General features: G+C 63.8%; 2 protein-coding genes across 4 annotated transcripts; one reads left to right on the forward strand and one right to left on the reverse strand.

The window, feature by feature from the left end:
• On the forward strand, positions 1-21,272 carry STKLD1 (serine/threonine kinase like domain containing 1). Of its 3 annotated transcripts, XM_016153008.2 has the most exons (19): positions 1-128; positions 1,761-1,847; positions 3,960-4,004; positions 5,239-5,313; positions 6,598-6,699; positions 8,497-8,567; positions 9,258-9,373; positions 10,503-10,621; positions 11,618-11,781; positions 12,332-12,462; positions 13,617-13,697; positions 15,234-15,350; positions 15,640-15,780; positions 16,385-16,513; positions 17,081-17,212; positions 17,300-17,428; positions 18,649-18,789; positions 19,115-19,194; positions 19,419-21,272. In XM_016153008.2, exons 1-19 carry the CDS (start codon positions 114-116, stop codon positions 19,506-19,508), a joined length of 1,965 nt encoding a protein of 654 aa, XP_016008494.2. In that variant the 5' UTR covers positions 1-113; the 3' UTR covers positions 19,509-21,272. The 3 variants fall into 3 exon arrangements, with proteins under 3 accessions (XP_016008494.2, XP_036074098.1, XP_036074099.1); XM_036218205.1 differs by adding an exon at positions 3,466-3,622 and having other exon boundaries at positions 2-1,847; positions 19,115-21,272; XM_036218206.1 differs by lacking the exons at positions 1-128; positions 1,761-1,847 and adding an exon at positions 3,236-3,622 and having other exon boundaries at positions 19,115-21,272.
• REXO4 (REX4 homolog, 3'-5' exonuclease) lies at positions 19,807-27,781 on the reverse strand. The gene is made up of 8 exons (XM_016153009.2): positions 27,332-27,781; positions 25,330-25,670; positions 24,123-24,260; positions 23,751-23,944; positions 22,892-22,980; positions 21,879-21,953; positions 21,405-21,479; positions 19,807-20,804 (listed from the first exon to the last, which is right to left on the reverse strand). Exons 1-8 carry the CDS (start codon positions 27,548-27,550, stop codon positions 20,691-20,693), a joined length of 1,245 nt encoding a protein of 414 aa, XP_016008495.2. The 5' UTR covers positions 27,551-27,781; the 3' UTR covers positions 19,807-20,690.
• Positions 27,782-27,840: the final 59 nt, after the last annotated feature.

Consider the following 27,840-nt stretch of genomic DNA (forward strand, 5'->3'; position numbering starts at 1 on the left):
TTCTCTCGGACGCAGCTCCTACTGAGCATGCTCAGTGGAGGGTCCGGCCGCAAGCCCAGACTAGGGGCGCACCCCCAGCGCCCAACCGAGGGAGAGGGAAGCCAGGAGTCATTATGGAAAAGTACCAGGTGCCAAGTTGTACCCCCTGGCCGGGAGGCGTGGGCGATGAGGGCCTAAGGTCTAGGGCGAGCCGGGGACCTGTACCTCCTGCCGCCACTCCCAGCCCTCTGCTGGTTTAACGGTCACACCGGTCGAGAGGTGGCCGGGACCCAGGTCCTACCATAAGGAGGCAGGGAACCCGTGTTCTGGTCAGTGACTGCCTCTAGCTCGTAGGTTGACCTCGGATATCTCCAAAGGCGACTTCCTGGGTGCCATTTGCCTGTTTGGACCTCAGTTCACCCATCTCTAAAGTGATAGAGTTAAGAACTCTCCAGCCCCATTTGCCTGAGTGTTCGAGGGTGGAAGACAACTCCATCCTTCTTACTCATGGGTCCATGGGCTTGGGACCGTGGAGACAGGACACCCTAGATCATCCAGAATTCATAATCAGGAGCCCCCTGCTCCTTAAACACCCTGTCAGTTGTATCGGGTAAGGGGACTTGGGCCTTTCCCAGGGCCTGTGAAAACGTGTAGGACCTGAAAATTTCACAAAAGGAAAGCTGCAAAATAAAGATGAATAAATGTTTAATTAAATGCTTCTATACATAATATGCCACCTTTATTAAATGTTAGATTCGGCCTTCGTAAAAATGTCATCAACCTGAAAATAATTTGTAAATCAGATTTTTCTCACTCTGTGAGGATTCCACTTGTGTGGGAGAGCTACAGGGGAGCCAGCTAGTGGAGAAAGAAGCAGATGCGTTCTGGTGGCCAGAGGATCTTGAAAGCAACGTTACTTTTTTAGGAAAGTCTTGATCTGAGATGGGCGTGTTTTACTGGTTAATTTGCTGCTTAAGAGGCCAAAGCATGTGCATTCTTACACCAGCTTAAACTGCTCAGAGGCATTGTATTTTCTGAGCAGGATTCAGGCCCCCCCACAGGGACTGGATTACAGAGTCCTGAAACTTTTCTGGACTCCAAGAGTCCCTTGACCCACAGTTCCATCCCCGACATCCCTCCTCTGCATCCTGCCCCCTTTCTCCATCCTCTGATAAAGGTAATATCGTCGTCCATCCTTACCCATACCCCCAATAGAGGGCATGGCGGCCATCTCTGCCGCGTTGGCTCAATGCACAGGCTCTAGGGTCAGGCGAGGACCCAGCTCCCTGCACCTCAGTTTCCTCTAATCTGGACGTGGAGATGGCAGTGGTGCTGACCATGCGAAGTGCTCGGTGCAGAGCCGGATATGTGCACGGCTGTGCCTATGATCACGCCAGTTATTACCCAGCTTCTTTCTTGTCTGGTTACCCAGTTTGGAGGTGGGTGCCGGAAGTTGGGATTGTAGGGGGCAGGAGAAAGTGAACAAATCCTTCGCTGACTCCTGGATGCTCGCCAGTCCTTGCCGCAGCGTGGAGACGGGGCACGGGGTGATGGGAAGAGCTCCAGAGCCAGCCCCAAAGAGACTGGCTCGGGCTCCACCTTCATAGGGCTCCTCAGCCTTCTGGGCCATTTCTTAAGTCTGCGAACCAGGGCGGAGATGCGTGCTCTGCCCGCAGCCACAGGGAAGTTCGAAGGACCAGAGGTGGCTGGGGAGCCGGGCGTACTTTGGAGAATGAGAAGACGTGTGTGTTTCCTGAAGCTTCCTTCCTTCTTGCTGGTAGATTCTGGAACAGCTGACTCCTGGGGCCTTGGGGGTGAACCTGGTAGTGGAGGAGATAAAAACCAGAGTAAAGCTTGTGATAAAGCAGGTAAGCAGCCGTGCCTCTGGCACCCCGGTGCGAGTGGTTCCCCCAAACGCACGCTCGCCATCCCCACATTCAGGAAAGCTTTTTCCGATGCGACAGCCGGGTGACTCTCTGCCAGCAGTCACATGGCGAGTCGGTCGAGGGTAGACGTAGGGGTGGTGTGAGGCGATTCGGGCGTCCCTGCACGGATGGCGCTCATCTCCATGGAGAAGAAATGCTCGTTTCCACCCTGCCAGCAAACGCGGCCACACGTAGCTGCCACCCGCTCGGCAAGGCGCCATCTCATTTAACCCTCCACCAACCCAGCAAAGCAGGAGCCATGACCCCGCTTTCCAGGCAAGGACAGGGAGGTTCCAGGAGGCAGCAGGCTAGCCGGTATCACACAGTTCCCAAGATGATTTGAATTCAGGCTGCCGATTTCACCAAAGAGAAGACAGGCCGTGGGGGGACCAGGCCTCACCCAGTGTCACACAGGGCTCAGGGTAGGACAGCAGGCCCTCGGGCCTTCCTCTGCCTCCTCCTCAGGGCTGGCAGGGCAGGGTGGGGTGCAGATGTGCAGGGGGACAGCCTTCAAGTCCAGGAGGCCCCGTTGAACCGAGGGTCTAGGGGAAGAGAGCTGCCTCTAAAGAGTCCCTGGCACCCGCTCGTGGGCTGCAGCGATGGCCGGGATACGACGGGATCGGGGCTGACTGTGCAGGCGGATGGCCGCGCTGGTGGCCACCGCAGGGGCCCTTCTGCCCCGCCAGGCCTCCTGTCCGCGGGCAGCTCAGCGATCTCTACCCGAGACGGCCCAGCTTGGAGAGCTTCCCCGCCTCCTGCTCCATTGCCCACCGGCTGTGGGGACAGCCCTGTGGGCCTCGGGAGGACCAGCTGACTGCATTCTGGGTAATCGAGGAGCTTTTTAAAAAGTCAATTGGTCTTTCCGAAACACAGAGGTGGGGTGCAGGTGGTGTACCCTTGCAGTCTGAACGTTTGTACACTTCTCTGTTTTCACGAGAATGGCGTCGAAGCTGATACTGTTCTCGTTCCCACTCGGTGTACTGTGGGCACTATTTTCGCCACCGACACGGCTTCCTCCTCTCCTGGCTCCGGTGGCTCAGTGTGCTGTGACTGCCCCAGTGCGGCCTCTCACGTGCTGCAAGCGCGTGGCTGCTTCTCTGTGTTTTCGCTCTGTGTAAACGACTCTGATAACCTCGCGGTTAATTTTTTTGAGGATCCATGATTCCCTTGGAATAAATGTCTAGGGGTGGGATTTGTAGGTCAAAAGATGTGACCTTTTTAAGGCTTTCAGGATGCTCTAGCCAAATTAGCCTAAGCACGAGCCCCCTGGAAACAGGAGGAGGGGAGGCGGGCGGGCCCCGCGCGCTGCCCCGTCCGGTCCTCACGGGCTCTGGGAGCAGCTCGCTGGCCGCACTCCTGTCTGCAGCCGCCCCGATTGTAGGAGTTCACGTGTGAGTCTTGTGAGCGGAAGTTCTGGGTCAGGACCTGGTGGTAGACGTGACGACGGGGACAATCTTCCCCATTTGGACAAGGAATGCAGTGCTGAGGTTGAGACTTTGCCGACCAGAGCAGAGGCGTTTGGCCCTGGGGCCAACACGTTATGTGCTTTTCTGCTTTTTAGACGGATCCCCTAATTACTGCTTGGAATTCGTATTATGCTAGCCTATACTCACCCTTGCAGCACGAGCAAATGTATTTTCGTTGCTCAAAGTATGTGTGGATCCCGCCTTAGGAACAGCTCCAGGCCCTCTCTGGTGCCATGTGGTGGGACATGAATGGTAGGAGCCCAGCACTACTGGTGAATAATGATGGTGCTGGTGGTGGTGTTGATGGTGGTGATGATGGTGTTGATGGTGTTGATGGTGGTGATGATGGTGGTGATGGTGGTGTTGATGGTGGTGATGATGGTGGTGTTGATGGTGGTGATGGTGATGATGGTGGTGGTGTTGGTGGTGATGATGGTGGTGGTGTTAATGGTGGTGTTGATGATGGTGATGGTGGTGGTGTTAATGGTGGTGTTGATGATGGTGATGGTGGTGGTGTTGATGGTGGTGTTGATGGTGATGATGGTGGTGGAGATGGTGTTTACTGAGCCAGTGCTCTTGTGCCCTGCAGGTGGAATGCATCGATGATCATAATGCCAATGAGGCTCTGGAGGAGGTAACTCTGGGTGGGGACGGGGCAGAACACGCAGCCGCTGTCCTGCGGCCTCCCACGGTGTGCCTGGTGGGACCCGGGCGGAGGTGGGGAGGGCCAGAACCTGCTCTCGCTCTGCGCGCTGCACCCAGACGCCCCCAGGTCATCGAGGAGTCTGTGCTCAAACACTCATTTCTAAATCGGGATGCTGATGACTTAGAATTTCGGTTCTCAGAGAAGATAAAGTATAAATATAGATTACAGGACCCTAGGCTATTCTACCAGTAATTATCTTTTAAAATACTTTTTTCCCTCAATTATAAAAGTATTAACTACAGCAGAAAATTTGGAAAATACAGACTCATGTGACAAAAAATGTGAACTGTTTCGCATTCCTTACTCTGCCCGTCGGAGTGACGGTGGCATCCTACGCGACGTGCCTGGCACGCCGGCCGCGTGCGCTTCGCTCGCTAGCCAGGCGGAGGCTCTGAGCGGTTTGCTTTGCTTTCTCGGATTTCACATGAAGCCAGATCCTGCCCTCCCTCCCGATGGCCGCTCGTGTGTCTTCTTTCCGGAATGGCCGGCTTTCTCGACCCTTGCCAGCAAACAGCTGTTCAGTCCACGGCGTGACTGACGCACGGGGGTGGCCGCATCTGACAAAGTGAAGGAGGGCACACCTGTAGCCCCACACCCTCCCCGGCTTCTCGTGGTCCCTTCCCTCCATCCCTAGGCGACCGGCTTCCCTGCCCCCTCCACACGGGCGGCCTCCTTCTGGCTCTTGGCCGCTAAGGTCGCTGTGTCTGCTGCCCAGGGGCATCTCTTCTCAAAGCGCTTTCTGCTGGGGGCGGGGCCCTGGGGCAGAAGGCCAGGTGGGCCTGGGCACATCGGCATCCCCCCGCCCCTTGGCCACGCCGCCCTCTCCAGCCGGCCCTCGCCGGGCTCTCTTTCCTATACGCCTGGCACTTTGCCTGCGTCCGGCCCCTCGGTCCTCACGACCCCCCGGTGAGGCGGATGTGCCATGGTCACGGGTTTCGGTTTCACGTGAGGCCGGGAGGCGCAGAGGCGGGGAGGTTGGTCCTCCGCCCCAGCACCGCCAGCGCGTGCGGGACACAGGACCGCGGCCTGGCTTCTGACCAGGCCGCGCGCTCTCCTCGCGGCTGCTCCCTGCCCCCTGCCCCGCTCAGAGCTGGAGACGGGCGTTTTTGCCGCGAGAACCGCGTTCCCCAGACGTCCCTTTCCTCTGCTCTGGTGCCCGCAGCTGCTGCCGCTGCTGAAGCTCCGGCACGACCACATCGCCTTCTACCGGGAGCTGTTCATCATCTGGAATGGCCAGGTGGGTCCAAGCCCACACCTGCGGGCCGCTGGCGCTTGGCGGCTGCGGGAACAGGGGACCGAGCACAGAGCACCCCCACGCGCCATCGTAAGCCCTCCTGTGGCAGTGGGGGCTCCCTGGGTGTCAGCCCATGTGAGCCCCGCCTCAGGCTCAGAGGGGAGGGGCTGACAGGCCCAGAGGAACAAGAGCCTGCCCGGGACTCATGGGCGTGAGGCGCACCCGAGGCGAGGCCCTTGGGTGTGGCTCCAGCATCCAGAGCCTTCTCCTCCTGAGCTCGTCCTGCACCAAGGGCTCAGTGAGTCCGGCCCTCAGGTGTGGGGAGGGCGTAGTGGGGTGACTTCCCTGGCCGGAGCTGATGTCAGGGAGCTGGTCCCTGGCCTTCCCCGCTCATCTGGCACCAGGTGTCCGGGGCCTCTGCACCCCAGGCTTTTGCGGCTCCCACAGAGTTTGCTACCGGGCTGCCCAGTCATCCTCAGGTCCCGGGACATCTGTAGGGTGGGAAGCACTGTCCTCAGCTCCCGGGGGCTCAGGGTGGCTAAGGAGCTCGCCAAGGCCACACGGCTCGTAACGGCTGAGTGGGGGCCTATCTGGGCCTCGCGACCCCCAAACCCTGCGCTTCGTCCCATGGGCTGTACAACTTCTTGTCTTCACAAGGACCCGGGAGGGGAGGGTGTCAAGTGGCGGGAACTGGCGGCAAAGGAAGCCCGAGTGTCAGACCCTAATCGGACCTCCACATTGGTGCCCATCTGGGGCCGACAACCAAGGCTCTGAGCGAGAGCGGAGGGTCCCCTTCAGACACGTATCCTCCCGTTTGGCTAGGCTCCAAGGAAAGCCTTGGGGAGGGGTCGTCACTGCAGGCACCCCAAATATTTTCTGACCACCCCCTAATGCTCTCAAGGAAACACGGAAAAGCCAGGAGGACATTTCGCTGTGGGACGGAAGGCGGGGTTGAGGCCCCAGACCTGGTCTGCTGGGGTCCCCTTCGTGGCTCCTCAGAGGGAGGCCGGGGCGTGGGCGGAGCCCTGAGGACGAGCGGCCATCCGCATGGCGGCTCGGGGCCCCGGCGTAGGGTCTGCGTACGCGGTGGCCAGGAGGCCCGTGCAGCCTCTGAGAGGTCCAGGTGACATCGCGTGGCTGCAGCTGGGGCGGGCGGGAGAGGACCGAAGAGGCTGGAGGTGTGAGCAGGACCCGCCTGTCGGGGGCTCGTCCCCACGAAGGCTCTCGAGGAGACACGGAAGAGCCGGGGGCACGTCCCACTGCTGAGGGGCCTCGCGTCCCCAGCAGATCTCCTCTCTGTTCCTGTGCCTGGTGATGGACTACAGCACGGGAAGCTTCCAGAAGGTCATCGAGACGAAGAGAGCGGAAAAGACGGTCATCGACTCTGAGGTAAGACAGGCTCTAGGACGCCGGGCCTGGGGACCAGCCGGACCTGGCGACGTCAGGAGCCTCGCAGCGGGGACAGGGCAGGGGCGGAGCGAGGGCCGGGTCGCCGGGGGCCGGCCGTCCCTTCCCCTTGCACCGGCGTGGCGGGATCCGCGTGGCGGGATCCGTGTGGCGGGATCCGTGTGGCGGGATCCGCGTGGCGGGATCCATGTGGTGCCGGTACCCGCGTGGCGGGACCCGCACGCCGGCGCGTTCACGCGGTCGCCCGCTCGCGCTGCGTCCCCGGGTCGGGCGCGTCCCCAGAACGCGGCCGGTGCCCGGGGGTCAGGACCTTGGTGCCGAGGCGCACCGGGCTCGCTCGGCGTGCGTGTTCGTGTTGCGTGTCTCACGCGTGTCCGGGCGCCTCTGGGGCCCACCCGCCCCGTCCGCATGCCAGGAAGCCGTCCCTTCCCGGGGCCAGTTCCGCAGCGTCGCGTGGCCACACCTGCGCCTCGGAGCTCGCCCGGCGCTGAGCCTGTGGGCGGCCTCCAGTTTAGGGCCAGGACGACTGAGGCGGCCACGAGCATTGCTAGGCGCGTTTCTTTTCGGTGGACCTAACGCTCATGTTTCCCGGTCAAGTGCCGGGGCGTGGAGTGGGCGGGTGGTGGCGCGGGGGTGGGTGTGGCGTCCGCAGACCTTCCCGACAGTCCCCAGGCCGGCTCGATGGACCCGGGCTTCACTCCCAGCCACGCGGGTCGGTTCCGGTCCCACTGGCCAACACCTGAGCGTGTCCGGCCTTTTTCTTCAAATGCAAAGTGACATTTTAATTCTAGCGGCCAGGTCTCGGGTAACCGTGGCTGTCTGGGACTTTCCTGTGTTTCCTCGGAGCCTGTCCGTTAAACCCCGGGTGTGTGTCCACTCCGACTGGCTGTGCCTGTTCTTTACACGTCCTGGACACCAGCACCCACAGTGCCCCCGCCGCCTGTGGCCGGCCCGTTCCCTTCCTGAACCGGGCCGTTGGTGGGCGGAGGCCTTCGCTGTGCACAGCGGGCGTGTCAGCGCTTCTCGGTGGTGCCTTCGAGGCCCGTTGCGGGTGTTTCCTGAGCGGGGTTGTCACCTCCTTGCACGTTTAGGGCTGCAGCCCACCTCCGGGGACGGTGCCTGCTTTTGCTCGGCTGGCCTTCGTCCGGTGGGCCTTGGGCCTCGAAGGCAGGCCCCGAGAGGGTTTCAGACTTTCTGTGCGGGATGGGACCCTTTCAAGCACAAATGTTCTCAGAAACCCAGTAAATAAAGTGTATCTGACCAGGGGGCGGGGGGCGGGGGTTGGTGGAAGGTGGAGTGGGAGGCGGCCCGGGCTCCTGCCCCTCACCCCTCTCCAACACCCCAGGGAGGAGTCCAGGGCTCTGAGGAACACCGTTTGAAAACCACTGCCTGGAAACCGGCTGAATCTTGTTTCTGACATGAAATGCTTCCAGAATGTTCTCTCTCGAGTCTTTATTCTAATGACATAAGCGGCAAGCCCCAAGTCGGCCCTGAAGACTTCACGCTCTCTGACATCCGCAAGGCCACAGGGGTGGGGCTGGGGACCAGAGCCCTGGGCATCCAGGGTCTCCAGTACAGAGACAGGGGTGTGACCTCAGAGACCAGGGCCGGCTGTGATTTCACTGTCGAAGGAGCCCGAAGCAGACGCTTTTTGCAGGGGCGCTGAGCTCTTGCCTAGCTTCAGGCCCCTCTCAACATGCAGAGGGATCCCCGCGGCTCCTTTGAGTGGTCACGGGGGGCCTGGGGGGCTCTAGTGCGCACCTCTTGCTCTCTCCCCAGTGGTTGCAGATCATGCTGGGCCAGGTGTTGGACGCTCTGGATTACCTGCACCAACTGGACATCATCCACAGGTGACCAGGGGGCCAGGCTGCTTCAGGAGGAAAGCACCACGTCCCCTTGGGCATCATTGCCCGTGGGCGGGACCGAGGGAGGGAGGTGCGGTCCGCACAGCCAGGATGAGGGTGTGCACCCGCCCAGAGCACCTCCAAGGCTCACGGAGAATGCCCCCCAACAAGGGACTTCCAGGGGTTCACCTGCACCACGCAGCTGTGAGGTGCGAGCTGGCCGGGGGGCTGGCGTGAGTGCAAGGGCAGGAAGCAGGCACCAGCCCACCCAGGACGGGAGGTCACGCCGGGGGCATGGCCGCGCCAGCCTGCAGTCCTGCGGCCCACGCTGGAACCCACGGTCTCGGCTCTGGGGCTCTGGGAAGGGCTTCGGATCGTCCAGATCGGGTCGGTGTCCCATCTCAAGGACAGAAGCCACGTGGACCTCGGGAAGGACGTGCCCGGGACTTGGTGGTGACGTCAGCGGATGTCACCTGTTCCCACGCAGAAGGGCTCAGACCCGGAGTGCAGGAGAGCTGTGTGGTTTCCTCCTCGTTCGCTTTAAACTAGAATAGCCGAGCGTCCCCTCCTGCTTACAGGAAGCGACAAGCCTAGAGAGTCCCGCGAAGGGGCGTTTACTGAGGAGAGGGGGCAAGAGCTGCCAGGTGGGGCGGGGGCGAGGGGCGGCTGGAGCAGAGCCCCCCGTCGTGGTTTCAGGAACCTCAAGCCGTCCAACATCGCCCTGGTCAGCAGCAACCACTGCAAACTGCAAGACCTGAGCTCCGAAGTGCTGATGACCCACAAAGCCAAGTGGAACATCCGTGCAGAAGAAGGTGGCCGGGGTCCTCCCTGGCCGCGGGGCTGTGGGCGGCGGGGGGTGGGGGGGCAGCGGGGGAAGGGCCGTTTCCCCAACACCAGAGGCTCCTAGAGTCCAGAGGGCTGGCACAAGGCAACAGCAAGCCTGTCCTTGCTTGGAAGGTCCCCACAGACACCCCTGGGCTTCTGTGGGCTCCAAAGAGAACCCTAGCCTGGACTGTACCCAAGCAGGACTACCACCATGGTGAGAGGGGTGGCATGCAGGGTCTGAAGGACACCCAGAAAATGCTGACCTCAATGAAGGGAGAAGAAAACTCTCAGAGGGAAGAAACTGCCCCGTAGGGACGGGAGGCTCTTGGGTGCCAGGACCTGACCTGGCTTGGATTACTTCACTGAGCCCTAAACGCCCCCAGGACGTGGTAGGGGCAGAGCGAGTGGAGGTGACTTCTCCGTCAACGTCAACGAGGCAAAGGGGGCCGGGCTTCTAGCCTGTAACAGCCCTCGGGGATGGAGGGTGTGGGCAGGGGGGGGCAGGGGGGGGACTCCCGCCCCTGGGTGCCAGATGTGGTGGCGCCGGCGCCGCTGCTGCACGAGGCATGGGTGGACGGAGGGGTGCGGAGGGGTGACGGGCGGGCGGCGGGTAGATCTACTGGCCGCGTGGATGGCGGGGGTCCTTAAAGTCCACCCCTTTGCTGTTTGGCTGCGTAATGGAAGTCCCGAGGGGCCACTGCCTGAGACCTGCCGCAGACTCACAGAGCCGGACCGAGGCCCCTGCTTGGTTGGCCCCTTGTCTGGGGTTCAGGTTTAGAAACGAGGGTGGAACGACTTTGCCTCAAGGTCCTGACACTTAGAGGGGCACGATGTTTAAGGAGGAGGCAGATTTTAGCCTCCCGGCCACACGCATCTCCCAACTGCCTCTGCGGCCACAGTGGACACGGACACCAGCCTGGCAGGCGTCTGCCTGGATGGGCGGCCTCAGCGGCCGAAGGCCAGGCGCCAGGGTCTTGTTGACCAGGGGCTTCCTGTCCCCACACGGGTAGCCCGTCCCGACCTCCCCCGAGCAGCATGACGAAGGGCTCATTGTACGAGCCGCTGCGTCCCCAGGGAGCACAGGACTCACGCGCCCCCACCTTCTCCGGCCCACAGACCCCGTTCAGAAGTCCTGGATGGCCCCCGAAGCCCTCAACTTCTCCTTCAGCAAGAAAGCTGACATCTGGTCCCTGGGCTGCATCATTCTCGACATGGTCAGCTGCTCCTTCCTGGACGTGAGCTGCGGCACCCCGACCCCACTCCCCGTGTCCCCAGGGAGCCAGCCCTGCCCACCTCACCCCATTTTCCTCCACCCTGTGCTTGCCCTGGGCCTCCACAGCGGGCGGAGCTGTGCAGAGGCCCCCAGCCCCCACTGCTGGAGGACCCGCACCCCCTCCCCAGCACCTTGCCTGCGGAGCCCTGGCCTGGTGGTGGGGACCGTGGTGGGGTGCTCAAACCTGCGGGTGCGTCCGGCCCTAACAGCAGTCTCCGGTGTCCTCACTGCCCCTTGTGGAGGAGGAGACCCGACTTCACGCGTTCGGCCGCCCAGGGTGGGATCTGGGCCATGCTCTGCCCGTTGGCGTCAGGGATGCATTTAGCTGCAAGCAGTGGACAGTGGACTCCCGTGGGCCTGAACACACAGCGCTGCTTGTCCCCCAGGGGCCCAGGCTGGTGTGGCGGGGATTCCTGAGCATGCCTGGGGCCTGGACCACCGCCCGTGGGCAGCAAGGAGAGGGGCAGAACAAAGGGCTGCGTGGCCCCTGGTCCCCTGGCTGCGGGAGGCTGGGAGGTTGAGCTTTGTGGCTTCAGAGTCCCGACATGCAGGCGAGAGAGCTGGGAGAAGTGAGTTGGCCAGGCCGGTGTCCCCCGGCCCACGGGCAAGCACAGGCGGGCCCCAACAGTCCCCACCCTCCCCCGGACACCCCAGACTCTTACCAGCTGGGGCTGGACCTGGGATGAGGCCCAGGGCCTGCCTGACACGACCAGCAGTGGGGGGAGGGGCTCTAACGCCCTCCGCCCCACCCAGCTGAGCCGCCCACAGGCGGAGAAGGGCCATGGGGTTCAGGGGCCTCGCGGCGGCCGCGCCTTCTCCCCCCCCCCCCCCCCCCCCCCCCCCCCCGCTCCCCTCACAGCCACCCCGGAGTCTGGCACAGCCCTCCGCCCGGGGCTGGGGCCCAGTTTCCTCTAGCCGAGGGAACCCAAGGAGCCGCCCGCACCCCATCTTCCTGCAGGCCTCGGAGGCCATGCTGCTGCGCAAGTCCATCCGGAGTGTCCCGGGCGGCCTGAGGGGCGTCCTGAGCACCATGCAGGGGCGGCGGATCCCGCAGGCAAAGACGTTCAGTGCCCTTCTGCCCCAGATGCTCCAGCCTGACCCCTCGGCGCGCATAACAGTCAGGTGAGCCCCGTCCTGGGCCGCGGGGAGCCTTGCGGTCCATCTTGCACGTTTGTCACCTCCACGTCCGCCCGTGTGGCCGCTTGGCGAGCCAAGGCCACAGCGGGCTCCGAGGTCACGCCCACCCCGACTCGGCCAGGACCGCGGGCGTTTCCAGCCCCGGCTGCCCACGCCAGCGTCTCCGGTGCTCGGGGTCCGGCGCCGACAGGGCCCACTTGTCCGTCAGGCGCGGGAGGCGCGCGAGGCCCGGCCCAGCACCCGGAAATGTACTAATTCTAATTTATTTTAAAACCAGGAACAAAAAAAGAATCTGTAACAATGACTCCAGCCTGGGTCATGTTGGCCCTTATAGCAATGCAGCTGCAAAGCCTGATTTTCCTGTCTTTTCACGGAGGAAGGGGCCCCCACGGGCGGAAGCGCGGGGCTCAGCACCACCCCCCTCGGCGGGGGGCGTGGGAGGTGCTGCCCAGTGGGGTCCGGCGGCCGCCCCGAGGCCCACCCCTGGGCTGCGGGCGCCAGGCGGGGGAGCCCAGCCGCCCTGCGTTCTCTCCAGGGACGTGACCCGCATCGTCTTCTCGAGCAGCGGCCTCGGGGCCCTGAGCTCCGCGCTGCCGCTGCACCGCCAGGAGGTGCCCGCCTTCGTCTCCGAGGTGCTGCTGGAGGGCAGCCTGCCCACCATCCTAGGTGATCTCGGGGGTCCCCAGGGGGAGGGCGCCGTGCGGCCGCCGTGTCGCGGCTCCGGAGGGCCGCAGCCTGCCCTCCCCGCCGCGTCCCCCGAACTCCCCGGGTGCGCGTCCACATCCGGGCACAGCCGCTCCGGTGGCCGGGGGTCTTCGCCCGCCGGCAGCACTTCCCCAGAATGGTGCTGGGCACTGGACGGGCGTGGCGGTGACCCCAGGGCGGCAGGCGCGTCCCCGCAGAGATCCCTGAACTTGGACGCACAGGCCTGAGTCAGAGGCGCTGCCCATCACCGGGTGCAGTGCCCGCCCGGCGCAAGGCCCCCGAGGCGCATGCGCCAGTCTCCGCCGCGTGCCCGCGGCTGGGGCACAGTGACGCGCCCCCGACAGCTATGCCAGGGCCCAGAGGCCATTTCAAGCTCCTGGGAAGCTCCGGGCCCCCGTCCCCGTGCTGTCACTCCCCCCACCCCTCTCTGCGGTTGCCTGCACAGGCCGCCTGTGACGAGGGGCTCTGCGCCCCGTCTGCCACCTCCGCCCTGTTTCTGGGGAAGGGGCACTCACAAGGCCCCAGCTCCTCAGTGCCCCTGTGTCTCGGTCACGGGCTCTGGAGGCAGACGGTTGGGTCCAGGCGGAGCCCGTCACCTATTAGCTGGGCGGCCTCGCATGGGGCACCCCCTCTGAGCCTCAGGCTCCTCACGTAAAATCGGGGTCACAGCAGGACCCACCCTATGGGCTGCTGTAAGGCACTCTTGTGGTGCCCAGGCAGAAGGGTTACCGTAGGATGCGGGGTCTGCAGCGTGCGCCCCAAGACTGCACCTCGTTTCTGGGGGTGGTTTGTCAGGACTCAGGGCCAGAGGGCCCTGCTGGGCCCTGCAGGAGCCCTGCAGAGCCCAGGGTGGGGTAGGGGGAGGAGTCGGGGCGGGGCTCTGGGCCACCCTCGCCAGAGGGCGGCAGTGCCCCAAGACTCCCCGGTTCGCCCCCGGGCAGGTTGCTTGGCCTGGAAAGTGGGGGTGGCAGGGCGCTCCCTCTGCCCAATCACGTGGATTTGTGAGGTGGTGCCCACAAACGGGCCTCAGGTACCCCGGCCCTCAGAGGGGTCACTGAGCCCATGAGGTCAGGTGGACGCTTGGGCAGGCCCCTCCCCACGCTCTCTTCCTGCAGAGGTCATGCAGAGCTCCAGCCGGCCCGAAGTCCAGGTCAAGGCCATGAACAAGCTCCTGGCGATGCCGGACGACCAGCTAGGTAGAGACCCAGTCCACGCGCCACCCCTAGCTCCTCCGGGCAGACCCTGGCCCCTCAGTTCAAGCCCTCTAGTGTGTCTCTCACGCCGAGGCCACTTCATAGTCCCACGGGGGTCCACATCTTCACGAGCAGGCAGCCTGCAACGCTCCCCACGTCGCTTTTACCGAGCAGAGAAGGGGGGGTGGCTTGGGATCCACACCGTTTCTCGTGGCCGCCCTCCACCGATTTTAAAGAACGCTGAAGACACCCCGTACCCCCAGTCTCCATTCATGGCATGTGACCGTGATGACTTCCTGGTGCTATGAACAGCACTAGTCGGAGCCCCCGGGTGTGTGCACGCTTGTGTGACTGTTTCTGTAGGATGAGCTCCCACCTGTCAGGGCGTGCAGACGTCACAGGTACTGCCGATTGCCCTCCAGAAAGGCACCGGCGTCCCTTTAGGAGTTAGCGTGAGCACCTCTCTCCTCAGCATTTGCCGTCCGTGAGGATTAGTCGTTTTAATTTTGCAAAAACGGGGTTTCATAAAACGTCTCCACTCACCCTTCGTCTCACCAGCCTGAACATGACATTCGCTTACTCACCCACCCGCCCACTATCCGTCCATCCGTCCATCCATCCGTCCACCCACCCACCCGCCCACTATCCATCCTTCCATCCATCTACCCACCCACCCACCCACCATCCTTCTGTCTATATACGTCTGTCCATCCAACTGTCCACCATCCGTCCTTCCACAGGTCTGTCCCAGTGGCTGGGGCACCAGAGCTTACAGAGGCCCCGGCCCAGCCCCCCAACAAGGCAGCAGAACCCCCACATTGGCCATGCGCCTTTCCCTCCCTGTCCTCCTTCCCCCCAGCCCCCTCTGGCGCTGCGGGCAGCACAGAGCGCGTGGGAGAGGGTGGACGGGGCCTTCCTGGAGAGGCTGCGGGACGCTGCCGGGCCCCTTCCCACGCTGGCCGTTCCTGCCGCCCCAGAGCCACACCTGCCTCCTACAGGTTTGGAGACAGATGGGCCCTGGCTCGGCTTCTTGGGTGCCGGCACCTTTGTCCTGGTCATTCTCATGAGCCTGAGATGGGGGACCCGCTCCCCATGTTCTTCGGATGAGGAGAGAGGCCGGGCGAGGGGGAGCAGCAGGGGAGCAGCAGGGGAGCAGCAGGGGAGCAGGGCCGCGGACGGGACGGAGCCCCAGCTGCCCGCCACTGCCTCTCACCCGCTACCCAGTGCGGGCCCCGGGCCCGGCAGAGGAGCCGCGGCAGCCACGGGCGTCCACCCTCCGCAGGGTTCTAAGCCAGCGAGCCTGCGTTCTCCTCTACACAGCGAGCACCGCGGTGGGGGCGACTCGCGGGGCTCTTGGGGCGAGAACGAGGCCCCCGGCCGGCGTGGCAACTGGCCGTGTTCCTCCACTGCCCGCTCGTCCGGCTCGGGCTCGTGTGTCGTGGCCTGCAGACTCCAGCAGCGCCTGGTCCCCCGGCCTGGTCCATGCCCCCTCCCACTTTGCTCCTACCCCAAGCCGCACCTTGCCACCTGCCCTGCCAGGCATCCCGTGGCCGATGGAGCTGGTGGACCAGTTGGTGGCCATCATGAAGCAGCACGAGAGGAACCTGGACGTCCAGCTGTGTGCCTGCTCCCTGCTGCTACGCGTCCTTGGCCAAGGTGGGCGCTGCGCCCGGCGCATGCCCAGAGTTCACCTGGCACGGGCCTGGGAGGGTCTCAGAGACCAGCACTGGCTGCGCGGTGCCCCTCGGCAGCAGTGCGGGCCGGGGGCCTTCGGTCCTCCGAGCAGCCAGCGCTTATGGAGACCTACTGTGTACCGAGGGAACGAGGCCAGCCTCAGCTTCCTTCATGCAAAGTGGGGGCGCCGCCCCCCACCGGGAGGGGGCACCCCCACCCCTGGTCCCCAGCTTCGAGGGTTAACCCCAAGCTTCTCCCCTGGCCCGAGCAGCACTGGCAAAGGACCCAGCTGCCGAGTTACCAAGTGACAGCTCCGTCACCCTGGCCCTGCTGAGCATCGTGCGGATCCACCCCGAGGCCCAGCAGCTCCTGGTCGTGGTCTACACTCTGCTGTCCATCATCTGCAGCCAGGGTGGGTCTGCCCCGGCCCAGCCAGGTGGGCACGGCCTTCAGTCGGCCCGTTGCACACGCTCGTCCTCGCTCGGCCTCCGCGTTCACTCTGCAGACGTCCACGGCGCCAGGGGCCACCGTGCAGGCGCACGCGGACGGCCGCCTCCCGTTGAGCCCTCGCCGCCCCTGCCGCCCCGCTCACCTTCCTTTCATGGAGTACCTGGGCCTCCGAGGCAACCCGCTGGGCAGGCGGGGGCCGCCGGGCCAGGGACAGCGTGGAGGACAGGGGCAGTGCCCACGGCCTTACAGACCCTTGCAGTCCACCTCAAGAGGCTCAGGCCCGCTGTGCGGCCGGCCGCAGTGGGCAGGGGCAGGGCCAGGCCCCTGGAGGGACAGCAGCAGAGCCTGGGCCCGGCCCAGCCGTGGGATGGGAGGTGCTGGGACGGGCAGCCCAGGCGACAGACCACTTGTTTCTGGGTCCCACGCTGGGCATGAGACCATAGGGCCCGGGCATGTGGCAGGTTCGGGACTGCAGTGCCTGAGAACAGAGCGGGGAGGTGGCGCTTGGGGACGGCTTTGTGGAGGAGGGGCTCTCCGCGGTCCTAACTCCAGGGCCCGCCCGGCAGGACCCACTGCAGAGGAGCTGCAGAAGGCTGGGCTGTTCGAGCACGTCCTGGCACACCTGGACACCTTCTCCGGGAACAGGGACATCTGCGTCAGCGGCCTGAGCCTGCTCTGGGTCCTGCTGGTGGACGGTGAGGGGGCCCCTCTGCCTCGTCCTGTCCGGCAAGCGCTTCAGGACAACCCGTGGCCCACGAAGGGCTCCTCTGAGAGCCCCGAAGCCGAGGACGAGACAGGAGGGGGAGAGGATGGAGGGCAGGAGCTGTCCTGGGGGCTGGGCACTCGCAGACGGTGCCCGCCCGGGGAGGCTTCCGGCCCCTGCATCCTGGGGTTTTCCGCGCGGCCCCTGCTTTCAGGAGTGCCCCGTGGCACTGGCACCCTACCCCAGGGGCCCCAGGCTGCGCCGGGCCCCCAGGCCCCATCTTGGCCCTATGGCACCTGGGTGGTAGTTTTGCCCATGAAAAAGAGGACTCCCAGCCATGGGGAGCCCTGGAACCCCAAGAGTCCTGCCTAGAGTTCAGGGCACAGGGAACCCGCACCACCTCACTGGTGGGCTGAAAAGCCCCGCTGTGCCCCCGTCATCGCCTCACCTGAGGACACCTGACCTCTCCCCATAGCTTCTGCCCTCTTGGCCTTGGTGGGAGGCAGAGTTGGGGGCCGTGCGTGCAGCAGGCACTCGGGCTTCCTCCATCCTGTCCTAGTTTCGGCTATCATCGTGAGCGCCCCCTTGGAGAAGGCCCCTGTCGTTGTCACCAAGCTGCTGGCCACCTACCCCACGGACGTGGAGATGGCCGAAGCCGGCTGCGCGGTCCTCTGGCTGCTGTCGCTGCTCGGTGAGCAGCCTGGGCCTCTGCGAGCTGGGAGGGGCGGGCCGCGCGCCCCTCGGTGGCGGTGACGAGGCTGGCCCGGCCCTGCCGCAGGCTGCATCAGGGAGCACCAGCTTGAGGAGGTGGTGGTGCTGCTTCTGCGAAGCGTGCGTCTGTGCCAGGACCGCGTCCTGCTGGTGAACAACGCCTACCGGGGGCTGGCCAACCTCGTGAAGGTGTCCGGTGAGGCTGGGGGCGGCCCGGGCTGCTGCTGGGAGGGAGGGCGAAGACCCAGCAGGTGCTGCCTGCCCGCTGCCCACAAACCGGAAACAGAAGCCCAAGTTCAGAAAAGGAAAAGAACAGCGATCTGTGGTGCCGTCATCCGGAAGTCGCCGTGGAGACGTTTCCTGTACTTTTTCCCTTAAAGCTACATTGTGATTGTCCGGCTCTGTCGTGAACACACGGCAGGTCCTCGCAGGTCTCCTGCAGGTATAGCTTGTTAAGACAGCCCAGGAGACAGGTCTGTCTCCGAGCCCCACCCGCATCGCACTCTGCCGTTACTTCTGTCCTGCGCCAGGCCCCGTGCCCGCTTCACAGCACGATAACCCTTTGCAGCCACTCAGGGCCTGGGGACTGGCCCGGCTGCCAGCTGGTGTGTGGGGCGGTCCAGTCCCCTGAGGTCAGGTCCCAAAGCCAGGCCTGTCTGCCGCGCAGCCGGAAGGGGGCAGGGCCTCCTCCACGCCTGGGAGGGAGGCCCCAAAGGGACAAAGGGACGCCGGGGTCTCCGTCTCAGACAGACACCCTGGGCTCCGGGGCTGCCCCGCCTGTCCAAGGTCCTGCGACAACAGGTGTGTGTCAGAGGCGAGCTGCCAGTCGTTGTGCGGCAGCAGGGGAGGCTGGGGCCCTGAGGGCGGGAAGGAAGCGCCTCGGCTCAGCTGAGGAGCGGGGCCACCAGAACCCAGTGAGCAGCACCCCAGAGCTGGAGTCTGGGTGAGAAGTGCGGCTTTGCCACCTGCTGTGGGACGTGCAGCACCCGGCCTGCGTGCTGGCTTCCCAGGCCCCAGGACACTATGAACAGTCGCGGGGCATCACGGGGCACTGCTCACACAGGCCCCCACCCCCAGTCGAGCGCAGGGCCTGACCCCTGATGCAGGGGTACCTCGGAACACCCCCAGCGCCTTCCCTCGCCCACTGGCTGAGCCCCGCCTCCCGCGGGAGCCTCTGCCGCCTGGGCGGACGGGGAAACAGGTCAGTGGATGCTGTGGTCAGCTTTGCAGAGGGGACCATGGCGAGGTCAGAGGTCCCCAGGCTGCAGGAGCCCATGGCACCTCCCATGCCGTCCCAAGCACTTTGCACTCTCGACAACCTCAAGAACTCAGTCCGCCGTCACCGCACTTCCCAGAAGACACCGGGGCGCGGACGGTTGCGGGAACGGACTTGTCTCCCCCCGCCCGCACCCCCAGAGCTGGCAGCGCTGCAGGTGGTGGTGACGGAGAAGGACAGCAGCGGCCTCGCCCTCATCAAGGAGACGTACCAGCGGCACAGGGACGACCCGGGCGTGGTGGAGAACCTGTGCCTGCTGCTGGCCCACCTGGCCTCCTACCGTGAGAACCGACCCCTCCCCCCTTCCCCCCCTCCCGCCCAGGAGCCAGCCGGAGGCACCCTGCTCCCTGCTCTGGGCGGCAGAAGGGAAGGGAACCCTCTGAATGTCCTGTTCGTGACGCGAATGCCCACTCTGCATCAGGACCCGGGCTGGCTGCGGGTGGCACCCGGCTCCTGACCCGCTGGGTGCAATGCTGTCCAAGCTAAGCCCGAGGGGACGGGTCCCAGCCCCGGCCTACTGGCCTCCAGACACACCGAGCAGGGGACTGTGGAAGCATCAGGCTGGCGGGGCTTGGGGTTCCTCAGGACCCTCTGCTCTGCCCACAGAGGACATCCTGTCTGAGCTGTTGTCCAACGGCATCCAGCCGCTGGTCCAGGAGATCAGGGAACGCTTCACCTCCAGCCTGGTGAGTGCTGGCCGGGGTGGCAGTGAGCCCAGGCGCCTGGAGCAGGGCGCGTGCAGAGTGCTGTGTGTAGGGTTTGATGACTCTTCCAGTCTACATCGCTGTGTCTAAATCCTAAAGGGGAGGGGCCGTCAGACCTCGTCAAAGAAGAGTGGGTTGTCGTGAAAGTAACTGGTCATGGGCTCCGGGCTGCCTGTGGACATGGCGGCCGACGTGTCTCCTTCCAGGAGCTGGTCTCTTACGCAGAGAGCGTGATCCTGAGGCTGCAGGAGGCCACGCCGCCCAGCTCTGCAAGGGGACAGTCGGCTCTGCCCTGACCTCCCATCCTGCCCTCTCCCCCGCCCTTCCTGTCCTGCCGTGCACCTCACAGCACTGCCCAGCGACAGATGGGCGTCCTCCTCTGGGCTGGGGCCGGGCTCAGGGAGGACTGTCGCCTTCACTCTTCATGACGACTGAGGCCCAAGGCCAGTTCCGGAGGGTACGGCGGATTCTACAATGGTGCTGGACACTACGATCTTGACACGAACCTCACCCCAGCTGGGTCACGTGGCAGCACCTGACAGTGGTTCTTCCAGACCATTCTGAACAAGTAACTGGACCTCCACCAGCTCCATCTCAAATAAAAACCTCATTTATGTTCAGTAACGTCCTCAAGGGGTTTGGACCTGTGTGCCCCCGTCAGGAGGCGCAGGAGAGCCCAGGGCTTCTTGTACCCCACTCCCATTCTCGGAGATCTCACACCCCCAGGCCAGGCCGCCCATGGGAACCCACACTTTCCCAGCTCAAACCACCAGGTCGGCACACCCGTCCTAGCCGAGAAGAGGCACCACCTTCGGAAATAACTGTCATTGCCATGCTCAGGGGCGACCTGCGCCTGACATGGCCACACTGTGGACTCTGACCTTGAGTGTGACCTTGGCGGGCAGTAAGGGGTTGGGGAGAGCAAGGACCACCGCTATCAGAAAATAAGTCCGAGGTCCTCAATGGGGCTGAGGCTGAGCTACCTGCAGACGCCGGGCTGGGCGCCTGCAGTCTGGCTGAGTTCTTTACGTCATCCACAGCAATGGCGAGAAAGGGGCCTTCTCGCTGGAGGGCGCCGAAGACCCAGGGGAGAGTCCCCAGCAAAGCCGGCCACCACGTGGACGCTGAGGGCGCAGGGCAGGCACGACCCCACTACCGTCCTGACGCTGGGGTTTGGCCAAGTGCAGAGTCCGAGGCACCCCCACATCGGTCCCCACCGCCCGGCGCCTGGCGAGCCCAGGACAAAGGTCCCCGAGCCCCCAGCGACGGCCCGGCCCGTGCGCCCGCTCCCCTGGCAGCAAGGCGAGGTCCGATCAGAGATGAGAGGAAAGGCGTTCTCGGCAGCGCGCGGGCCCTGTGCCCGGCTGCCGCGGTCTCGTTGCTACGCGGGGGAGACCACATCTGTCCCGCGACTTGGCCACCACTGTCACGAGGTGGCGGGCGGGGGGTGGGGGGCGGCCCCCGCAGCGGGGCCCCCGCTACGCCTGGGCGCTGCGGTCTGCGGCGGGAGCCGGGCGTCGGTCCCGGGCCGTGCGCTCCCACTCCTTCTTCACCGTGACGTAGAGTCTCATTGCTGCCTGGGCATCCTGGATCTAGGTGACACGAACGCCCCGTGACTGTCCCGGCAGGTGACAAGCATGGCCGCGTGCTGGCCAGTCGCAGCTGCCGCCTGAGCGCGGGACACTGGGCGAGTGGCGGCGGCCCTCACTGCGCTCCTGGGACTCGGGCGCCCCACTCCAGGAGGAGCCCAAAGCGGGGCAGGGACAGCCGTGCTCCTTGAGAGCGCCGCGGCCCACAGCAGGCGTGAGGGCGGTGGGGAGGGGCGCGGGGCTCGGCGCCCCACACCGGGCACCAGACAGGGCAGGAAGAGCGCGGGGGTGGCTGGGGCCGAAGGCGCCCGCACTCCTCAGCGGCGTCGCCAGGCCTGTCACGGAGGGCCAAGGGGGCCAGCTGGCTGGGGTCACATCGTCCTAAAGGGCCTCCAGTCTAGACCAGGGCTTTTTTCTCCTAACAATTACGACACGGTTTAGTGTTGTGTTAATTAAACATTTAGAATTGAACACTCTGCCAGCCTGCTGCGCCATGCCGGTTTCTATGACCTCCTAAAAAAGAAGTTGCCCAGGCCCCACCGCGTCTGCTGCCAGGTCAGGGACGGCCCCCAACCCCAAGGGCTGTCCCCCCAGGACACTCACCGAACAGTGCTCTGCATGCTGCACGCTGACCCCCAGGATCCGCTCCGCCAGCAGCTTCAGAGACGGCCTCCCACTCTGCCCGGGGAGCACAGCACTCAGCGGCTGGGCGGGGGCCTGGGCAGGCGCTGCCCCCACCCCCCAGCCCCCACCCCCCAGCCCGAGGGACCTGCACTGGAAGCGCCTGCGGCACTGAGGGCCCCGGGCCTTCCCGCTCAGCTCCCAGGAGGCCCTGCCCTTGGCACCGTCCGGGGCAGATACGGCTTCTTACCCGTGATCAGTGGTCTCGTCAGAGTTCAGAGGTGGAAATAACCTGCCCTCTACTTTTCCTTCTAAGATTTCTCTTTGTTACAAGGGTTAAAAGGAAGGCCAAAGCCAGGACAAAACCCCTGTGGGCCGTAAGTCGGCTACCAGGGGCCAGAGCAGCCGCGTGAACGAGCGAAGCGGACGAGGCGGGGCCGCCTGCTGATCACGCACCTTCACCTGACTCTTGAAAGGCTTGTATTTCTGGGTGTCCCGAATCTTCTTTTTTGGGTGATCCAGAAACAGGACCTAGAGGAAAAGACAGCGACGGTCATTGGCATTTTTCGTTTATAGCTGCAACTTTTTTTTGAATGATCTCTCACGAGGAATTTAAGTATACAACACACACACACACACACACACACACACACACACACAAAGTTAAAAAGGGAGCTGATATCAATTAGAACGTCTGAAAAAAAATTCTCACATCACACCGGGCCAAGATGATGCCCCACAGTGAGAGCCATTCAAAAAAATAAAACCTTGAAACCGGTGTGGGGGGGAGGGGACGAACCGTCACTGCTTAACCAGCAGCCGGTCCCTGTGCTACGGGCCGACCGCGGGGACCGGCTTTAACAGCTCACCCACAGCCTGGGGGGGAGGGGGGCCTCCAGGAGGGTGGCGCCCTGAGGCCAGAAGACTTGGGCCACAGTGGGCATTAATAGCTCATTAATAGTTCAAGGTTTATTTCAAAGGCAATGAAGACACCAAGCCACACCCAAAACACCTGAGGGCTCCGCGGTGCGGACAGTCTCCCCCTGCCTGCCCCGCGGGACTCCCCAGGACGGGCGGGTCCTCTCTGCCCACTGCACAGACCTCTGCACACCACTGTGGCCCCTCGAGCTGTGGGGGGCTGGGCGCTACACGCCCGGTGGCTGTGCAGGAAGCGACGTGGCAGCGGCTGGGCTGTCGCTGTGGGACCTGCAGCAGGTCTGGCTCACGGCACAGGGTGCCTCGGTTTACTCCCTCCAAACCCATGTGACACCAGACACCTCCCAGAGGGGCAAACGAGGCCTCTATTCTGGGAAGTGCCTGGCGTTGCTCCCAGGACACGGGAAGAGCTCAGTCCGTGGCGTCTGATCCTGTTCCGGGTGCCCCCGACATCGGGCGCACTCAAAGACAGAGAAGCCACCGCGAGGCGCAAGCAGACAAGGGGCGCGGGCGGCGGGCGCGAGGGGCCACACCTTCAGGTCGTTGTGCAGCGCGTGTCCCACGAGAATCCGGCCCCTCAGCATCTCTGCCACTTCCTTCTGGACGACTTCAAATTCTTCCCCTGAAATCAACCCGGGGGATCGGTTTTCAGTGGCGCGCACATCAGGGCCGCTCTCTGACAGGGACAGGAGGCCACCCCGCTCGGGCCTCCGGTCCGCTTCAGAGTGGGGCTCGGCGATGCCCAGGCCCGCACTGCCCAAAGAGGGACCCACAAGGCCGGCCTGCCACCCACCACCAGGGACGAAGGCCCCCGCCAAGTGCCAGTTCTAGAGGACAGGCCGGAGCCCCACGCCTTCTCGGGTGGTCCCTGTCCTAGGGGCGGGCAGAGGCACCAGGGCCGCTGACTCCACCTCAAGCACAGGGCTGGTGCCTGCGTCTCTGCAGTGGACATGGACGTCACCATCCTGACCCTGGAGTCTACTCTGAAAACCACGGCCAGAGGGACCTGTTAGAACCTGGGACGGACCAGGCCTCTCACTGCTCACGGCCACCCCACGGCTCCCCACAGTCGTCACAAAGATCAAGACCCTATGACTTGTCCCCTGCCTCCCACTCGGCTCCCTCCTGGTCCTCAAACACACTCCATCTCAGTCCCTGCTGCCAAGTGACACAAAGCCATCCAGGGCCAGTGTCCAGGTCCTTGGGTCATGTGGCTCAGAGGCACCAAGGCGAAGCCGTGGCGGGCATGAGAGCCGCCTGGGAGCCATAGCCCCAGGGGAGGCGAGCTGGCCAGGACCTGCTGCGGTCCCCGCTTCAGGACAGGGAACCGCCAAGGGGGGACGGGCCCCCTCCCGCTCCTCCCTCCGCGGCCCCCGGGCGGCGTGGGCCCACCCTGCTTGAGGTTCTCCGGCCGGATCCCGCTGACCGCTGTCCTGTAGTCGGTCACCGGCTGGGTCGGCTTGACGTACTTGTCGTAGACGCACTTCCCGAACTGGTTGACGATGGACACACGGGCGGCGGCGCTGTCCTCCCCCGCGGGGCCCACGCCCACCATCTCGCAGTCCAGGGCTAAGGCCCTCGTCAGGCTGAGGGGGGCCAGAGGCTCGGGTAAGCAGCGCCGAGGGGCCCCGGGGTCGGCACCGGCTCCCCGCCCGTCCCCCGCGCTCCGCAGCGTGACAAGCTCTATGCTGACGCAGGGACACTGGCAGGGGCCCGGGGCGCGGAGGAGCCCCAGCCCCCGCCCGCGCAGGCCCCGCCGCGTACCCGCCGAAGGCCCGCTCCTTCACCAGCGCGGCGCTGCGCTCACGGCACCCCAGCCGCCTCCTCGCTACGGCGGCCGCCGCTGGGCCCACGGCCGCTTCGATGTCCGCCGGGTCGACGTCATCAAACCAGATGTCTTCTCTGAAAGGCAGGGAGGGGCGGGCTGGGCCACGGCGGCGGGGCCCGCGCCGCCCGCTGCCCCGCGATCTCACCCGGCTGACACTTCCCTTTCGGCTCTTCTCGTTTTAGTTAGAAAACATTTACCGTCAAACATGTGCGAGACGGGTGAACGCTCTGGCTGCAAGACGGAGGCGGGAGCCCCGCCGAGGCGCGCTGGCTGCTGGCGCTCGGTCACCCCCGCCGCCCCGTCCCGCGGGGTCAGCGGCAGTGCCCCTTCCTCAGCGACCTCCTCCCGACCCCGCCGGGGGACCCGCCCCTCTGCCGTTCGCTCCCACAGCTGCCCCGTCACTGTCATCCTGACACTGACGGAACGACTGAAGTAGTGTCAGTTTGTCATCTGCCTCCCCTACTCGACTGTCAGCCTCGAGATGGAGGGGGCTGTTGGGACTGCTCTGTCCCCGGAGCGCACGCCTGGCACAGTGACACGAGGCAGGCACTCACACCAAACTGTTCTTCCCTACGACCTGCAGCGACTGTCCTGAACACCCCGGCCACATGCCGCCTCCGTCCGAGCCGCGCAGGGGCAGCCGCTGCGCCCCGGTCCTCCCCTTGCCAGGGACCGTCACAGCGTTTGTTGAGTAGCCACCAGGTGCTGAGTCAGCACCTCGCACCTCACAGACCCGCCCCCAACACCACAGAGGACCAGAGCGAGGCTCAGGGGACGTCAGGGACTTGCCCCAAACCAACTAACTGGCCAGATGCAGGAATCGTTCACAAACCCGGCTCTTCCTGGCTTTGGCACCTGTCATTCCGCCAGTCTTTACTGGGGACTCCCAAGCGCCCAGCCCCGCTCCGGCCCCCGGGGCGCAGCAGCCACGAGGCAGGCCCTGCCCTCACCGTGCCTCCTCTCCGGGGGGACAGACAGTGCAAAACCCAACACCATCGGGAAAGGGTGACGAGGCAGGGCCACCAGCCTCGGCCTCCTTAAGAAGACAGGCCTTAAGTCGCCGTGACTTTGTTCTGAGTGATGAGGAGGGAGGCCTCGCCAGTCACCACGGCCGACCCTCGGGCAGAGACCGCCAGTACTTACTCGGTGGGCGGGGCTGGAGCCAAGGCTGCAGCGGCCTCCTTAGCTTTCCGCTTTTTATGTTTGAGGTCCCCTCGTTTTGGAGACATGTCACCATTTGTCCTTTTCTTGGTTCCTTTCTCGTTGCTCTCTGCGCCTTTGGCCTTTGTGGGAGGTGCCGGCACCTTCCTGTTCACCAGCGGTCCCGGAGGCACGGAGCCCCCTGTGGCCTGCCGGGCCATCTTTCCTGTCCCCGTCTCATCTCGCTCTGCCTTTCCGTTCCGTTGGATGATTTCGGGGTGCTGTTTGGAATCCTGAGAGACAACAGCTGGCGTTTCCGGGGCCTGTGATTTTTGTTTCAGCAGCTAAGGGGACCCAAAATAAAATACACGACACAATTTGGAAATCACACAGGAAAAACTTACGTGTGCATGTAGATATACACACGTCAATTACATCTATACGTACTTCCTATCCGCATCACCGAAATTCATTTCCCAAAGGTTTGGAAAAAAACGTTTTCCATTCTCATCTCTAAGTCACTTGTGAACTGATTTTGCTTGTATCATTACAATGCATAATTTGACACCTGCTTTCTCATTCCTACAAAATTTCAGGTCCACAGTCTACATCCTGAACACCCGCTGAGTGACTGCAGAGACTACTTCGCTCTGAGCCGAGGGGATGCTAAGTCGCCTGTTCAGAGTTCACTTAAAGTCGCTTCCTTAGAGCTCAGGCCAACAAGATGGCGCACAGAAACCACTTCTACGATTTCTGGGTTGGCTGCTGCTGTGAGGGTCTCAGGAGAGTGAGAAGTGTGTTCGTGAAAAGATTTTGTCCCACTGGTGGAGCCTGGAGAACCGCTGGCAGCCCTGCCTCAGGCACAGAGAGGGCTCTCTGGGGTCTCCCAGCCTCAAACCTCCTCCTCGGGCCCAAGCCCCCAGCTCGGCGCTCCTCAACCGCCGCTGAGGCCCTGGCACGTGGCAACCAGCCGAGAGGTGATGAGGTGGGTTCCCACTGACCTGTTCCGCAATAGTTATAGAACACAAGGATCTACTTTCTTGTACAAACTAGAAAAAACTCATGGTCTTTCAATCAACACCCCTTCCATTCCATTTTGTTTTCCTTTCTTGAGAGGAAGAGGTGGAGACACAGCTGAGGAAGGCGGACGGAGCCCTGCAGCTGCCCATGGGAACTTCATCGGTCCCATCTGTCCAGACAGAAGACTCACGAGGTCTCCCGCCCTGAGCTGTCAATGGGGCGTGTGAAGAGGCTCCGGCAGCTCTCCTCTGCGCTCTCTCGTCCACCCCCAGGCTCCGGAACAGGCTCCAGAAAACTGGAAGAGACCCTGAAGGTCAGCAGCAGCTGAGAGCACTTCCTCACGCCCTAACGTGTGACTGTACCCCAGGAGCCATTTACTAGCTGTGTGACCTTGGGCCAAGTTCCTAAGCTCTCTGCCTCAATTTCCCCATTTAGAAAGCAGCAATAATAGCAGCTACTCCAGGTGAGGGCTGGAGAATTTATGAGTGAGACACGTGGACGGGCATCGCGCTGAGTACCCTCTACATAAATACTGCCCACGGATGCTGAGAAAGGGAGCAGGTGCAATGTGGCCTCGAGAGCAGGGATTCCAGCGTCAGACTTCTAGGCTCTGCCCATCGGGCTGCAATCCTGGAATATTTGTTTAACCTTTCTGGACCCATTTTCTCATCTATAAAATGATGATAACGGGTCTACAGCACACTGTTGGCATCGGGGTTAAATAAGAACATGTACTAGACAACGGGGCAGCGTCTGCCCATTTAAAGACCTGGGTAACCAGGGCAGCTGTCCTCAACTATTACCTTCTCAAAGGCCCTGCGTTTGGCAGGACCCTCGCAATCGGCTTCCTGCTCTGCGCCTGCGCGGGAGCGCGCTCCCTCCGGCGGGCCTGCCTCCCGCCCACGCTCGCTCCTCGGGCCCCACGAGTCTTCCTCCCGGCTCCAGAATGAGCGGCGCGGATCGCGGGGACCCCCTCTCGTCTTACCTCCTGCAGTACCTTCCAGTTTTGGGAAAAGTCTTCCGGTGCCTTTGGAGGTCGCACCGCGACAACCTTGGGGTCGCCTGTCGGTTTCTCGCTTACTTCTCGCGCTTTATTTGGCCAGAATCTTTTCTTCTTTTTTTTCTTCTGCGTTAGCTTCCTGACGAGCCCTGGCTGAGCCGCGGGGTCGCCCGGGGCGCGCTTGGGGGTCGGCGCCTTCACCATCCCGGCCCCGTCCAGGGTCCCCAGGGCCTGAGAGCAGAGCGTGGCGTCCACGCCGAGGCCAGCGGCCACCGCAGCCCCCCGTGCTCCCCGAGCCAGGCCCCTGCGCCCATTCGAGGCGCGTCGCCCCCCGCTCCGAGCTGTGACAGCCGCGCTCGGGCCCGCGCCAGGCCCCGACTCGCCAGCGGGAGGAAGCCCTGCCTTCCGGACCGTGACAGCCACGCCGGAAGCGACCCCGCGCCGGCCTCGGCACGCGCGTCCCCACCCCCCGGAAGGACTCGTCTCTCCCGGAC

This window comes from Rousettus aegyptiacus, unplaced genomic scaffold, assembly GCF_014176215.1.
Source record: "Rousettus aegyptiacus isolate mRouAeg1 unplaced genomic scaffold, mRouAeg1.p scaffold_m13_p_3, whole genome shotgun sequence".
Taxonomy (NCBI): Eukaryota; Metazoa; Chordata; class Mammalia; order Chiroptera; family Pteropodidae; genus Rousettus; species Rousettus aegyptiacus.

Bases quoted from the DNA above. Each gene is read 5' to 3' on its own strand.
- STKLD1 (XM_016153008.2), top strand. The intron at 15,351-15,639 runs GTGGGCGCTGCG...TGGCCCGAGCAG, and splicing joins GCTACGCGTCCTTGGCCAAG to CACTGGCAAAGGACCCAGCT. The intron at 19,195-19,418 runs GTGAGTGCTGGC...GTCTCCTTCCAG, and splicing joins AACGCTTCACCTCCAGCCTG to GAGCTGGTCTCTTACGCAGA.
- REXO4 (XM_016153009.2), bottom strand. From the start codon at position 27,550: ATGGTGAAGGCGCCGACCCCCAAGCGCGCCCCGGGCGACCCCGCGGCT. The intron at 22,981-23,750 runs GTGGGCCCACGC...GGTTGATTTCAG, and splicing joins GCCGGAGAACCTCAAGCAGG to GGGAAGAATTTGAAGTCGTC. The intron at 20,805-21,404 runs GTGAGTGTCCTG...CGTGTCACCTAG, and splicing joins AGCATGCAGAGCACTGTTCG to ATCCAGGATGCCCAGGCAGC.